Below are 14880 nucleotides of genomic sequence, written 5' to 3'. Positions count from 1 at the left end.
CGGACATCTGGGAACGCGCACAATGCACGCGCAGCAGCCCCTGGGGGCGCTGAGGGTGCCTTCAAATCTGGCACCGGCCCCACCTCTCTCTCTCCTCCCATCACCATATTCATCAGCTCCTGCATTTGGTTTCCTATCGGTGATTTGGATTGAAGAAGGAGGCCCAGAGGCCCAATGATGAGAAGATCTTTTTTTATGAATTGAAAAATAAAATGACAATAAGCAGCTAGCAGATCCCAGTTCACAATGAAGCAAATATCAATGTCTGTGGTGCCTTATTATATACGTGCGGAATCTGGACCCAGAAAATCCTTCCTTTATGGACGTGAGCATCTCTGGTGTACAGCCTTGACTTCAACATTCTGAAGTGCAGGTGGAAGAAAATCTATGGCCGTCCTATGCTACGCTCTCTCCTGTCAGCACAGAGCCTCACGTGGCTCTCCCGGGCTCCCTGAGGGGATCAGGGCTGAGAGTCACCCGGAAAGGAGTGATCCTCACAGCTCTTCGCAGTGATGGGTGAGCAGAGCCACCACGTTCTAAATTGTATGTTCTTGGCCTTGGTGCTTGTCTGGTTTCCTAGCTCAGGACTCATGGCGATTCCTGGGTCCATTCTCACTGGGTAAGTCATCCTAAGATAATGTGGTATAAAACACTTAGAGGCAGCTCCCATGGGTCACCTTACTTCCTCTGGTTAAAAAAACACTCCCAAGGGGCTTCCCTGGTGGCGCAGTGGTTGAGAGTCCACCTGCCGATGCAGGGGACATGGGTTCGTGCTCCGGTCTGGGAAGATCCCACACACCGCGGAGCGGCTGGACCCGTGAGCCATGGCCGCTGAGCCTGCGCGTCCGGAGCCTGTGCTCCGCAACGGGAGAGGCCACAGCAGTGAGAGGCCCGCGTACCACACACACACACACACACACACACACACACAAAACCCACTCCCAAGACCCCTTGTATAGCCTAAGTTAATATAAGCAAGATTCACATGGAGGTGAGGTTGGGGGGCCGGGGATAGAGTGGATGCAGGTGAGTCCCATGCCAGAAAACACACCGCCATAAACTTGTTTTCCTTTTACAGACAAGTATCCATGAAGCTGTTCCTTTAAAACATATCAGTATTTATTGAGAGGAAAGTTGTGACCTCCACGCCCCACCCCCACTGGTGCCTCGTGGACACTCAAATACTCTGAACCCTACTCAACAAAAGTAGCAAAACTGTTCGGTGTAAAGGATATTCATACGTGGATGTGAAAATACTTTTTTCAGTTCATATGGTTGCAACAGCCCTTAAGAAAGATGTAAACAGCCCTGCCATGCCTGTGTAAACATTTAAGGTGGAAAACATAAGAAGACTCAGACTAAGACGCTGACAATGTAAGACTAAGAGAATTTCTCTTAAATATACAGCAGTGTATATATTTTTATTTTCCTTGGCAGGAATTCAGTGGTATGGATTTTAGAAAGTGAATATCCATTGATAATAAGAGGGGAATGTAGATATTCTATTATTATTTGCAGGAGAAAAGGGGAGGAAAGTAATCTGTTTCTCTGGATGGTATTTCTTGATTCTGATCAGCTCAGCATTCAGCTGCTTTTACCTATAAAGCATGGATTTCTATCTGTGAATACCTGTGCCCTGGTCTGATGAAGAGAAAACCCAAGGCAAAGCTCATGCCCAGAGAAACGGGCATCCACGTGGATTTGGAGCCCTGGTGACAGCTGACAGTACACTGCTGATGTGATCCGTGTGTTCCACTGAAGGGCTTGGGCCGTGGAATAAGAAGGAGGTTTCCGTCTTTCATGTGGAGATCTACCTGCCTGGCATTCTTCCTCTGTATTCCTCTGATTCGATTTAAAGGAGCTTTGAAAACTTCGAAGAACTTTCATGTTTTGCTAGTTTATCTTAAGTGTCTATCTGAAACCAATATTGTGATTTCAAGCATGGTCTTGGTAGATACATGTTATCTTCAGAAATAATTTCTGACACAAGATGAGATGTACCTGCTGGATCCAAAGTGAGGAGAGTCGAAGTCTGAACGGCATTTGGACTCCCCTGCTTTTCAAGAGTCTTTTCTACTTCTTCCTAACGACCAGTATTAATCATTTCAGAACCATGTGGTCTTCTGACATTTCTACTCTTCTAGACTTGACAAAAAGGAGGGTTTTGATGTCCTGAGTGCCTTTTCCCGTCAAGTAGCTCTGTTCTCACAGTGCACGGCTAACAGCAGACTAACCTCTCCCTAAGCAGAATGGGGTTTCACATTTTTTCTAATCCACTGAAGAAAAGTTAGGTGGTGATGGATTCTTGTTAAGAAATCTGCACTTGGTTTTCAAAATGTTAAGTTGAATTGGAGCTGGGTTGTGGGAGTAAAAAGTAGCACCAGCCGTGGAGTAAAGCTTCTCAAATTCTTACTTGTGCTTTTGCATAAGGATGATTTCTTCCATTTTTACCAGCTCTTTTCCCCAAGCCCCACAAGTTAGGAACGAGGAGGACCACAGGTCCGGGCAGGGCTTTCTGTGGCTTACAAGGGACTAGTGGGACCAGAATTCTTCCTGAAGGGATCGGCAGCAAAGGACTTGGGTCTTCATCCGAGTGTTTGAATGGTGGTTCTGTGCTTATCCGTGGTGCGACCTTCAGGCAAGTTATGGAATCTAAGCCTCAGTAGTTTTCATCAGCAAATGGGTATGACAGTCCTGGCTTTATCAGGTTGCTATGAGCATTAAATAGGCAAATTCAGGCAAGCTCAGCAAAGGACCTGGCCATAGGCTTCAACAGTGCCTCCCCATGGCTGGTTCCAGCTCAACAACCGCAGGTGTTAGTAGTAGAAAGAGAAACACAATGAGACTATTAGAAGTTTTGCTTCTTCTCTGTTCTCACCATTTCCCCTCTCTATTGAAGGATCCCAGAGGGAGGGTAGTGTTTGTAAAAGGAGAAAGGGGAGCAGGTGGCCAAATCAGGGGGCCAGGAAGGCAGGGGACAAAGGGCACATACCACCCTGCTATAACATCTTTTTATGTGGGGAAGAGAGCCATCTCTACTATTTTTAGCAAATTCTCAAATTATGCAGCTCTATTTTTCCTCTCTGACCTGTGTTAGCATCACATCTGCAGTTTCAAGCAAGGTTTTGCAAACCTTATTCCAACAGTTTTCTTTTCTGATATGAGATGCTCAAGGTATCACCTGCCATGTGCCAGCGGACCTGTTAGTAGTATGGACAGAGCATCCTATGTCCTCCCAACTCTACTGCGCCCTCCCCCACCCCTAGGAAGACAGACAGTGAGGACGGCAGATGGCAGCTCTCCACGCTCCTGAGAAAGCAGCAAGGGACAGTGGTGGTGACTCAGGTGTGGGAGGCTGCTCTGGCTTGAGCAAAACCTCATATAAAATCCCACTGGCAACCAAAACCTAATGGAAAGTCACACAATGTCTGACGATTTCAGACAACATAAACAGCCAGTTCTACCAGCCCCTCAGGCCACACAGAGAAGACAAGAGAGGGATGCTCCAATGATGCCTCACCCTTCCTTCATCCCACACCTCACTATATTAGTTTGTGCCACCTGTGGATTGACCCCGGGTAGAGGTCCAACCCACTTGTAATTCTCAAAAGGTGAATAAGGCAGCTACCTCCCCCTAGAAGATAAAGGAAGAGGTAAGGTGTTCTTGGGGCCAAGAGGACTCCTCCCTTTCCCTCCAACAGAGCGCAGGGCATCGGCTAGCCGTGCCTGTGTCAGGATCCAGTTACTCTGCCTGGAAAGACACACTTTCAAACAAGCAGCCATGGCACATGGCAATTTTTAAATGGTGCCTGTTTCTGTCCACAGGTGAAAACAGAGCAGCTCCTCTCGAGCTGGCCCGCGAGATCAGGGATATGAGGACTAATTTGAGCATGTCTGTTTGGCTTTTTCAGCAGCAGAGGGGTGCAGCAGCAGAAATATTGGCTCCCAGATCATTAAAGGAGCAAACGCCTGGGAGGGGCAGTGGGCTCCCCGGGGAGAAGTGGAGCTCCTGGCTGCCAGCCGCCCTCCTGGGAGGACTAACCCATCCATCACCCTCAGGACAGACATCACCGCCGGTAGCGACGCCGCTGGCGGGGGCTCTCTACCCCCTCTCTCTGTAGCTCTTCCAAGCCCCTCAAGCATTTTGAAATGTGTCCACATACCTCTTGCCAGTCTACATAGGCGTCCCGCTTAACACTCTGCCCTCACATCCATCAGAAAGAGGAGAAAGGAAGTGAGCCTCCCTGGGGAGCTGCTGCCCTCCGGAAGCCCTGCTCTTCCCTTCCAGGCCCTCTGCCCGCCCTCAGCTGCCCCAGCTCCGTTGCCTGGGCACCCTGACTCTTCCTGGTACTAAGAGGCAGCCCTGGGCCTCCTGCTCTCAGCTCACTCTTGGGCTTTGCAAGCGCTGCTGCTGCCACCGTCAGGCAGATGTAGGAACTGCAGTGCTCATCCGGTTTCAGATCCCACAACGTTCTGCTCTGCCAGCTCTTGACCGATATGGTCCCAAGACAAACACAGGCCCTCTCTCCCCAGGTCCCATCACAAGGGCGCAGTGTCTTATGCAAGAAGGGATCTTCAGAGTCTAGCTCCCCGAAGAAATGGGACTCCCCGTGAACGTGGGGTAGACCCCAGCATCCTTAAGCGGGCACAGAAAAGTGCGGGTCGTAGGACGTGGAGAACAAAGCCACTGGGCGATTAATTGGCAGGTGCTCTTCCTCTGGGACGAGGGCGGGCAGGCAGGGAAGGGTGGCCCTCACTCCTTGTGCGGCACCGGGATGGGTCCCCAGGAGAGAGCTCTAAGTTTCTGTCCCCTGAACGGCTGCATGATGAGCCACCCGGGCCTGGTGTCACTCTGAAGCTGTCATAGCTCCCAGCATTGCCGAGGGTGACAGGTGGCCTGTCACGCTGCACCGGAGCTGCATCACCTGTGACATGTGCAGGTGACTGACAGAGATGGGAACTGACACGCATTAAAGAACAGAAGGCCCGACTGTTTCTTGGGAGGAGTGGGTGGCTGCCAGAGGGTGTTTCTCTTGGCAGTGTTCCTGGTGACCCGATGGTCATTCAAGGCCTTGGTGGGAGAGAAACATCTTCCTACAGGGCAAGACCACACTTTAAACCATCAGGGTCTTTCCTCTGTCCTCCAGTTGTTGGGGGGGGGCTGCGTCTCAGCCTCTGCTGTGGTGTGTGGTGATGCAGGGGGGTCAGAGGCACTGTGTTCTTTTCTTTCATTTTTCCTCACGTTTTATTCCAATAGTCGATATTGATTCATAGCCTCCCATATGCCGACTAGGGTGCTAGGCACCAGGGCGATAAAAGAAACGGAGATTTTAATCAACCAGTTAAGAAAAGCCCCTGGCTTTTTTTGGTTGTTTTTGTTTTGGTCAGAACAGCTATGAAAGGAGCTGCCCAAGCAGCAGCTCCTTGGTTGCTATTCATCCCAAAAGGCTGGCCTGTCATTTCCCCAGGTGGAGGGGCCTGGAAACCTCGGGCCTTCAAGGTAAAGCTGAAGGCCAGACAGAGGAAGGGACCAGCTCAGGAAAAGTCTGGAGTCGATCAAAAAGAGACGGAGCTGCAATGCGGGGTCACAGTTCAGAGGTCAACTCCCCAATTTTCATAGGGGACCCCCCCAAAGCCCTCGCCTGTGCCTAGACACTGAGGATTTGCACAAGTTCTAAGAACGTGGCTCATCTCAGGCCCCAGCTTAGGATCCTCTCATGCGTTTGTCAGTGCTGCTGATGTGGATCCGCCAGCCTCTTGAGAAGCACTGAGGCTTCTCGACAATGCAGTGAGCAAGCAGGATGGGGAGCGAGCACAGTCAGCAAAGGAACCTTTCTGAGGGCCTGATAGTGACAGTGGCCGCCTCTCGCTGTTATCATGGTGACGAACGAAGCAGCGCTCGTGGAAAGCCATGTGCAACGCATGAACCTTTACACAAATGCTAAATACCGTCATCATCATTCTGATACCATAATCATTGCTACCGCTGCTGCCACCAACAACAACCCAAAGAATCTGTCTGGCACCTGCAAGAAAATGAGCTGGACAAAGAAATCTATAATCCATCATCTACTTTCTAGATGATAGAGGATGGTAGAAGAGTGTATTATCCAAAATAAATAGCTTGTTGTTAATAGATAATATTTAGGACATCTTGGAATTGGAGAGAATTTCGATGTTATCTAGTCTACCCTCCAATCTGACTCTTCCATTATCATTATTTTTTTTTTTAGGAGACTCACTTTATTATTTTTTTTTATTGAAGTATAGTTGATTTACAATGTTGTGTTAATTTCTGCTGTACAACAAAGTGAATCAATTATACATAGACATATGTTCTTTATTATATTCTCTTCCATTATGGTTTAACCCAGGATATTGACTAAAGTTCCCTGTGCTATACAGTAGGTCCTTGTTGTCCATCTCGACTCTCCCATTCTTGATGGCCCAAATTCCACTCATAGCCTTTCAGCGATGGGAGGCCATCTACCCAGCCAGCCTTCGACAGTAGGGTTAGCTGTGGACAGTCTTGGAGATGTCACTGTCTTCTTCCTGCACGCCAGTGCAGGGTTTGGCTTCACCCCCAAGCTTGTCCTGCCAGCCCCGCTATTTCCTGAAGAGAGGGGGCCAGAGTGTGGAACATGTGATCTGATAATGTTCCTTACTCTTGAATGAAAGGTTACTTGGTGCTGCAGACCTGTAAGCATTTCCGAGTAAAATCAGTTAGCTTGTAACCTTGGTTCCCCCAGAGCCAGGGTAGCTTAGCTTCCTCCTGAGAACAGGAAAGAAGTCCTCAGCAGAATGTCCCCAGGCACCTCTTGCTTGTCTCATCCTTGCCCCCATCTGCCTTTCTGATTCACCATTCATCCACAAGGTTAGGCTTCCTCCACTTCTGCCTAGGCTTCCAGGGCCCCAGAAACTGGAAACTCCCATTCCTCAGAGCACTCCATCCGACTAACAGTCCTGCATGTACTCGGCCATCCCTGCTTCTGTGTTCTCCGTGGTCCTGTCCATATTCTTTATCCAGCACGTCACTCTTAAGTGTGTGGCTACCTACTACCCTTCTCTTGCTCACTTTTCCATCCCTTTACACACTACTATGTAGGAAGATGAGTGAGGCTATTTCCATTCAATTCTACATTTTTTAAGCCCCATGTGCAACACAGGGAATACCAAGAATAAATAACATGTTGATCTGTCTCTTTTTTTTTTTTGTCCATTGAACCCATGGTATAGAGAACATTACAGACCCATAAGCTACTAACGATGTTTCTAAAGAACAGACTTAATTCTGATGATCCATCCTCAAAACATTTAGCATGGTACTCACGACCATTCCCAAGCTTCCTCAACACCCAGAAGTCTAGCCCCCATACAAACCACTGCTTCTGAACCCTGACATTCTGTCCCGCCTTCTGGCCTGTGCACACAACCGAGGTACCACCTGGGACCATCTTTCTTTGCATCATCGGGAGAACTCTAGACACCTTTTGCGATCAAGTCACCTCCTCTGCACGGCCCTTCTTAATACCTTCAGCCATTCCTGATGCTCACAGAACACTCTGACTACTCTGAGCTGTTGAATTGTAACGACAAGTCCGACTGTTTGCTCCTTGACTAGGCTGAGAGCTCCACTGGGGCAGAAACACAGCCTCAGTCATCTTTTCATCAACAGTCCCTGGCACAGTGTGCCTACCATATAGGAGGCCCCCAGTGAGGGCTGGCTGAGTGGACAGGCTGAGCTCTGGTGTCATAAAATGCTACTTAATCACAAAGGAAGGAGTAAGAAATCTGGCCGTCTGAGACATGGACCCTCTGGAGCCCCTGGGGAAGAGTGTGGAAAGGCGAAAATGATGTTTGGTTGTCACTGCTGCAGCTGTCAGTGTCAGATTTCAAATTCCTGTCTTCTAGGCGCTGGTTAGAAAGAACGTGGACTTGCAACAACTGTCCAGTGAACACAGGCCAAGCAAGCAGACCACCTAGATAATCCAGCCTGATGGGCACACCTCCTTTAAATGATGACAAACGCATGCCATGGCAGCGTTGTTTTCAGTGATGGAAAAACAACCTCAGGCAAATCTCCGTCACTTTATCCAGGAGGACACCAACACCAGGTGGAAGATTGGGGAAAAGCTCATCCTGCATTTGAGGACAATGGCTGATTTGTTCTAAGTTCTGGATATCACTACACTGTAGCAATAAGTGGTATGTGCGTGCATGCGTGCGGGCAGGCGTGCATGTGTGTGGAGAGGGGGTTCATGGATGGGAGGAGGCTTGAAAGTGGGCACGGTACGGCTTCTTGGCTGCCAGGAGAAACCTCCCCACAGTGTGTTGGGAGGTGTCTACATTTGGCTACTCCTTGCCTTGATTTCAGCCAGGAGAGGATGAGTGTCCATCTCCCAGGCTCCATGCCCCAGCCAGGGCTGCAACACAATAACTCTGCAACGAGCAGGAGTCATTCATGCTGGCCACTATTTCCGTGGCTTTAACTTGTTACCAGTGTGCCCAGGGGAAGCTGACATTTATTTAATCCTCATAGCGGTATGGACTGTGTCCTCACGGAAACATTGTATGCTTATGGAAGACATCTGTTTCCAAGCAGCTTATGCTAAATTGCAACTACACAAAGGAAACACTTACCTAATGTTGACATTTACTGACTTCTAGAAGTATACAGCCAGAATACTCATTTTTACCATTGGGACAGGAGGGGAAAAAAAAAAGCGCCATATTTGATCCCTAGCTCTTTCAGTGGGTTAGAAGTAGAAAGGTAATGAATGTCAATGTTAATGTGGTGGTGGAGATCTCTAGTCTATGGCAACTGCGTGGGTTGGGTATACTCTTCAAGCTCAGCAGAAAGCAGGACACAGCATTCTTTGCGTGAATGTGACAGAAGTATTCCAATGATCCATAAGGCATATCTATATTCCTATTTGACGGGCCGACCTTACTGGATTCTGGCTTTCCCCCGGGGAAAAGAAAATGACCCACGATGACATACAGAGCTGTACCGTCTCAATGTAGTAGACTTTGCATCATTTCCCTAGCTGGAAATAAAATCCCACTCCATTTGGAATACCGGGCAAAGCTATCACAACCTGGCCCAGGATGCTGGCAGGCTTTGCTCCCGCTCCCTTGTGACTAGCAGTGATGTGATATGAAACCCGCAGGCACACACATCCCCAGGGCAGCAGCTCCAGCCAGACCCCGCACCATGAATGTTGGAGAGTCCACTGACCTTGAGGGAAGACTGGGGCCCCAATCACTCTGCTGCGAGAACCACCATTAAGGTCAGGATCGGTGCCGTGGTGAGACTCCAAGTGTGGATGCCAGCAAGCTCATGGTCTCACTGACCCCCTCCACTGCTGAATTAGAACGGCCCTATTCCTGGGGTGGGGGGAAGGAATTCGGTACCCTGTTAGTTCTAGGTTGACCCTGATTAAAAAGGCCTGCACTGGTTTTACACCCAAAAGTCATCTCAACAGCTTACAAGGATAAGGACTGTAGACGAGAAATGATGCCTAAGGCTGTGTAACTGTCCCCACCCCTAATTACATGGAGATCCTGAGATGAATGCTCCTGACCCTCCTCCCCAATCCTCCATCACATGTAATTTTCTTTCGCAACAGCTTACAAGGATAAGGACTGTAGCCGAGAAATGATGCCTAAGGCTGTGTAACTGTCCCCACCCCTAATTACATGGAGATCCTGAGATGAATGCTCCTGACCCTCCTCCCCAATCCTCCATCACATGCAATTTTCTTTCGCTCGTTCATGTTTCCAAAACAGTTTATCTTTTTATCTCCTTGGAAGAAAAATACTCTGCAAATCAAAGGAATCATTAGTATTGTTATTATTTTGCTATTGAAATCTCTTGAATTCACTCAGGATTATTCATGGGCTTTTTTGGGGCTGCAATATAATGCCTCTTAAGTCACCCCCACTGGGCTGAACAAAAAAGAAAAATTGCATGTTCAGGCCTAATGCCCTACCTACTCCACCTGGTCCCCACTGGCCCCGGTTCCTACCAACACTGGCACCCCAGGTAGAGCTGCTGCTCCTTGGTTGCATGCCTAGCTCACTGCTGCCATGTTCCAAGTGAGATCTGCCTTTTGTAACCCAAGAGGGAGGCTCTGTGGGATCCTCTGAGCGCACTGGGAAGGCCCTGACCCCACCACACACCCCTCTCCCCCTGGGACAGATCTCCTCCCTCCTCTATAGGTTTGGCTGGCAACTGACAGCTCCCTGCTGGGCAGCAGACACAGTGACCACCCCCAGGCCCAACAGACATGTCCCAGCTCCCCTCACCCAGGCGATCTGTGAAAGAAGGGGTCCCACACCCTTGGCAGCTGTGCACTGACCTTCCAGGACAAGAGAAGTGATTCTTCCCCCTCTAGACAAGCCATCAGATCACATGGGGTGCCGGTGGGGGAAGTCTCACACTTACTACTTGCTCTATCTTTTGTTCTGTGACATTTCTGGGGAAGGATAAATGTTTCCAAAGTTGCCGTTCATTCCCAATTTCCTTTTCCAGTACCTTCTCGGCCTGTAACCCCCTTGGATCCCCTCCATACTTCTGGCTGCCTCGGCTGTGCTCGTGCTGTTTTCTGAGACCCTTCCCTGCCCTCCCCAGGGGAACTTCTTGCAAGTTGAAGCCTCTCGCCCTTGCTCATCCCTTCCCATGCTTCCTGTCACCCCCCTGGGTCCCCTTCCCCGTGGCTACCTCTCTGCACTCCCACTCTATCTTACCCTCTGTCTGCTTGATGCTCTCCTGTTCCCTTGGAGATTCGCATCACCAGGAACCTCTGCCCCTCGGATGGCCATCTGACAGCCCCTCTTGGTGATTCCTGCCAGCAAGTTAGGAGAGCAAGTGGCTTAGATTCTTCCCAACAGGGAGATGACACCCCGGATTAATCCTCAACTCAGGGATGCCATTGACAGGTAAATGCAAGTTTTCACTCTCACCCCAACACGTTCAGAGCAGTGTGGTACACATGTAAAGCCAACGAGGGAGCTGGACTCCCCAGAATCGGAACTTTCAGGCCCACAGAGTTACTAGGCGGGACAGGACACTCGGGGATGCTAGACCAAAACGTCAGAGAGTGGAGAAGAGGACGCCTTTCCTAGGAGCGGCCGAATGGGAGGCACTGGGTTTGTACCACTGCACACTCCCCGAACTGTCTCAGAAACGGAGATCTGACAGGAAGCAGGGCGCCCTCGGTCCTGCTAGAACATCATGCCCCCCAAAGCAACTTAAGATGTGGCTGTGCAGGCTGGGTGGCACAGGTCTTGAAGATGAAGGAGGGCACAGGAGGAAATCGTTGTGGGCAAACCGAAATGAGAAAGGGAAAAACACAGCAAGTTCTAAGTGTGTGGATGACAAGCGGATAGATTCCTTTTCACTCAGGTGCAGAACATGCCTCTTCTCTGCGGGAGGCAAAGCGTGCTGGGACATTATCCCTCTCTGTACAGAGCACGCCGTCCTGACAGCTGGGGAAGAGGCATCCCCAGCAAGAGAGAAACCCACAGACAGTGCACGCCGGCATCTCTCCACTTCCTTGTGGGGAGCCAGGCCCAGGGACATTGGCCACGGCGGGAACAGAGGAATGCCATTTGGCCTTTCTACTGCCACCTTAAGAATGATCAATACATATTTAATCTCAACCTATATGAAACGCCCAACGTTTACAAGATAAGGGATACAGCATATCACTAACATTAATTATACCTTAATTTTACTCTCTGAAGGGGAATGGAAAAAAAGGAAAGGTGAATACATATTTAAACAATTAGAAGAGAAAGGATGATTGAAATGACTTACGTTAAGAGTTTACCTAAATGTTTTGCTTTTAAAGTCTTTGGAGCGCTGTTTGGAGCAGCCCCTCTGTATGGGAGGCATGAGAACTGTGCTTCCAGCGACTTCAAAATGACATGCAGTTTCCCGCCTTGAGAGGCGTTGGACAGCAGATGGATGTGTCACTAGGGGGCCAGAGAAGGCCCCCAAAAGAGCCCTGGGCATTTGTTTTCTCCGAGCGGAGGGCCATCCCTGAGTCTCTGCACATTTCCTTGGAAAGCATCCCCGGAGGAAGGGCACACGGGAGGTGGGATCAGATGGGTGGCTCAGAGGGGGTGTCAGGTGGGGTGCAACCACAGTCGGGGGTTGAGAGAGCGGGGGCTATCTAAAGCCTGTGGGCCAGTCCTTTCGTGACCTGCTGAAAGTGTATACTCTCTATCTGATAACTCACTAAACATACGGAACCAGGCAGGAGTTGGGCATAGTATACAAATTAAGCATATATGTGTAGAGGGTCAAATGGAATCCTCTGGGGAATTCACAATACTCAAAACAACATCCACATTCAAATCAATGCCCCTGGATCAAGTCAAAAGGTATTCTATTCCAGTGAAGTCCATTAAACATTGTCCCACTTGACCCTTAATTCCTGCAGTGAGACACCATCTACTCAAGGAACCTACCCTACAATGTCCAGTGATGTAGGGGATTCTGATCGGCTACATCCACTTTGGTCTCCTTGTCTTTCTTTAGACTTGTTTTGGAGTCCCGTGGACTATGCATCTACCATTTGGTAGGGTGGGCACAGCTGGCCAAGCTCAGAAAACTCAGGAATAACAAGGAACTCTGAACTGCATGATGCTGTGGTTCCTTCCTAGTGCTCTTGGGGCTTAGGATAGAAGAAACAGAGCATTTAACCTCCATAGGTAAATATTTAAAGATTTATATGAGGCAATCGAGAAACAGCTCTGTACTGAGAAAGGAATAAGCAAAGTAGAAGGTGCACGCTGTGATGATTCCGACAGCCAGAGAGGCACTTAGACACCTATAGGCTTCTTGTGTCAATCTAGACAAGAGTCTCAGCTCAAGCTTCTAAGAACATAAACAACGGAGAGAGTAAAACGTGCACTGGTTCCATGAACCTGGGTGTGTGGGGGGGCGGTTGGATCCTCTATTTAGGGATTCTACATGTAACTCCCTGAGTGAATGAATTGGTAAGAGGCAAAGGAGAATGAGAGTGAGCGTGTGTGTCGGTGTAGGTGTGACCCATAAGCAAGCACACACACATCCAAGAAAGAGGGTCATCTCACAAAATGGTAATAGAACCCAAATGTTTCTATACCAGTGTTCTGAGATAGTTCTTATTCATTCAACCCAAAAACTCTGGGGAAGGCAATTTATCTTCCTGCTGCTGTAGGGAGCCCTGGTGAGAGGCACAAAACCACATGAATACATGAGTGTGTGTGTGTGTGTGTGTGTACATTAGAATTACATGCAAGCAGGGATACATGCATACTCGGGTGTGGGAAGGGCCCCCAGGTTAAATCAGGATGGTCAGAAGCAAAGTTTGACAGCGGGAAAATCTGCAGTGACCACAAGTAGCAGTGGAGGAGATGAGGAAGGAGGTGTGGGTTTCTGCTCTCATCTGGCTTCTCCCTGACAGGGGAAGAAAGGGAGACATGCTGTTTGCTTGCAAAGCCAGCCACCCATGGCGGTGCTGTGCTTTCTCAAAAACTTTTACCCTTCATTTAATCAACAGATGGACGTGCTCTGTTGTGGATTTTTCTGAGAGTCCTGTTCCTCCCAGAGCTGTGCTGGCTGGCACAAATGCCGCCTCAGATGGCAGAGACGGCGCCGGCATTCCAGAAGCGGGGGAAGGAACCGACTGACTTGTCCCTCAAACTCAATTCCACAGGTGACTCGGATGCCGCTGGCTCTGCGGGCACTGGCCATCCATCTCCCCAACGACCCTCCCTGCCCTCCACCGCCACGGGCCCCAAGGATCCCAGGGGCAGGGAGCCCGAGGTGGCCAAGTTCTTTTCGGAAAGTCCACCAGCTTTTCTGCCCCTGTTAAGCTGCAGAAAGGAAGCAATCAGCATCACGGGCGGAATTTCATTGTATGCCCTGAAATCTAGTGCTGTGTAGGACTCAGAACGCAGTCGTATTCAGAGAAGCCGATTACATTCAGTGAAACTCTTGAGAAGCTTTTCCCAAACATTGCACATCTCCCCCACGGTCCATTCTGTCATCGCAGACCCCTCCACACGCATTCCCTTCCGAATACACCCGTGCCAGCACGATCTTATTCGTGCTGAAATAGCCACGTAAACAAAGCTCTCCTTCCCAGCCCTCTCCTCCAACCTGCGTCTGGAGGAGAGGAGGCGCCCAGAAGTTCAGAGCCGCACAGCCACATAGATACCGCCTAATTAACATACCGGGAGCATAAAGAACTCATTTGCATTGGGGAGTTTGAGCTGGATGTTGACAAGTGAGGGGAGAAAGTCACCCTCCCCTCCGGTATCCCTGCCTTCCAAAGGAAAATAAACAGTACCATTTTGTTGCATTTTCAAAGGCAAAGAGGCAATGCCAGTGCCTCTCGGCCGGGCACCGGGAGACGCATCCATCAGCTCGAGTTTCCGAAGCCTGCCCACATGCCTGCCCACATTCCTGCCCGCAGCCTCGCGCGCCCTGACAACCCCGCCGACTTTTTTTGCAACTCCAGCGGCGCACGGGTCCTACCTTGGCTGAAGAGGAAGAAGCAGACGAACAGCAGGTCGAGCTGGAAAGGTCTCATTCCTCCGCGCGCCGAGGGGAAGCCGGCGGGGCAACTTGGGTCCGCGGTGAGTTTCTCCTGGTCGGCGGCTCGTGGTGCCCTGCCTCCGCCGCGGTCCTCCCGGGTTCGCGCCGACCATCTGTCTGTCCGTCGGTCCCTCCGGGTGGCCTCGGGCTCCGTGCCTCAGGGGATCCGCAGCCAGCCGAGGCAAGTCGCCTGTTTCTAGCCGCCTCGGGAAGCCGGGCTTGTCAGCGACGTCCCCTCTCGGAGCAGCTCCATCCTCTGGCGCTCGGCATCCCAGGCACAGAGCTTC

General features: G+C 50.1%; 1 protein-coding gene across 3 annotated transcripts in view; it reads right to left on the bottom strand.

The window, feature by feature from the left end:
- KIRREL3 (kirre like nephrin family adhesion molecule 3) overlaps positions 1 to 14588 on the bottom strand; it is a gene marked incomplete at both ends in the record, with an annotated part of 550267 nt that extends 535679 nt beyond the window's left edge. For all 3 annotated transcript variants that reach the window (XM_079708871.1, XM_079708873.1, XM_079708872.1), the window contains one exon: positions 14534 to 14588. In XM_079708871.1, the coding sequence (XP_079564997.1) occupies positions 14534 to 14588 (55 nt within the window). The remainder of the gene's footprint in view (positions 1 to 14533) is intronic.
- Positions 14589 to 14880: the final 292 nt, after the last annotated feature.

The sequence above is a fragment of the Hyperoodon ampullatus genome (assembly GCF_949752795.1).
Source record: "Hyperoodon ampullatus genome assembly, chromosome: 7".
NCBI classification, from domain to species: domain Eukaryota; kingdom Metazoa; phylum Chordata; class Mammalia; order Artiodactyla; family Ziphiidae; genus Hyperoodon; species Hyperoodon ampullatus.
The sequence above is the reverse complement of the archived record's forward strand: the minus strand, read 5'-3'. Positions and strand labels throughout refer to the sequence as shown.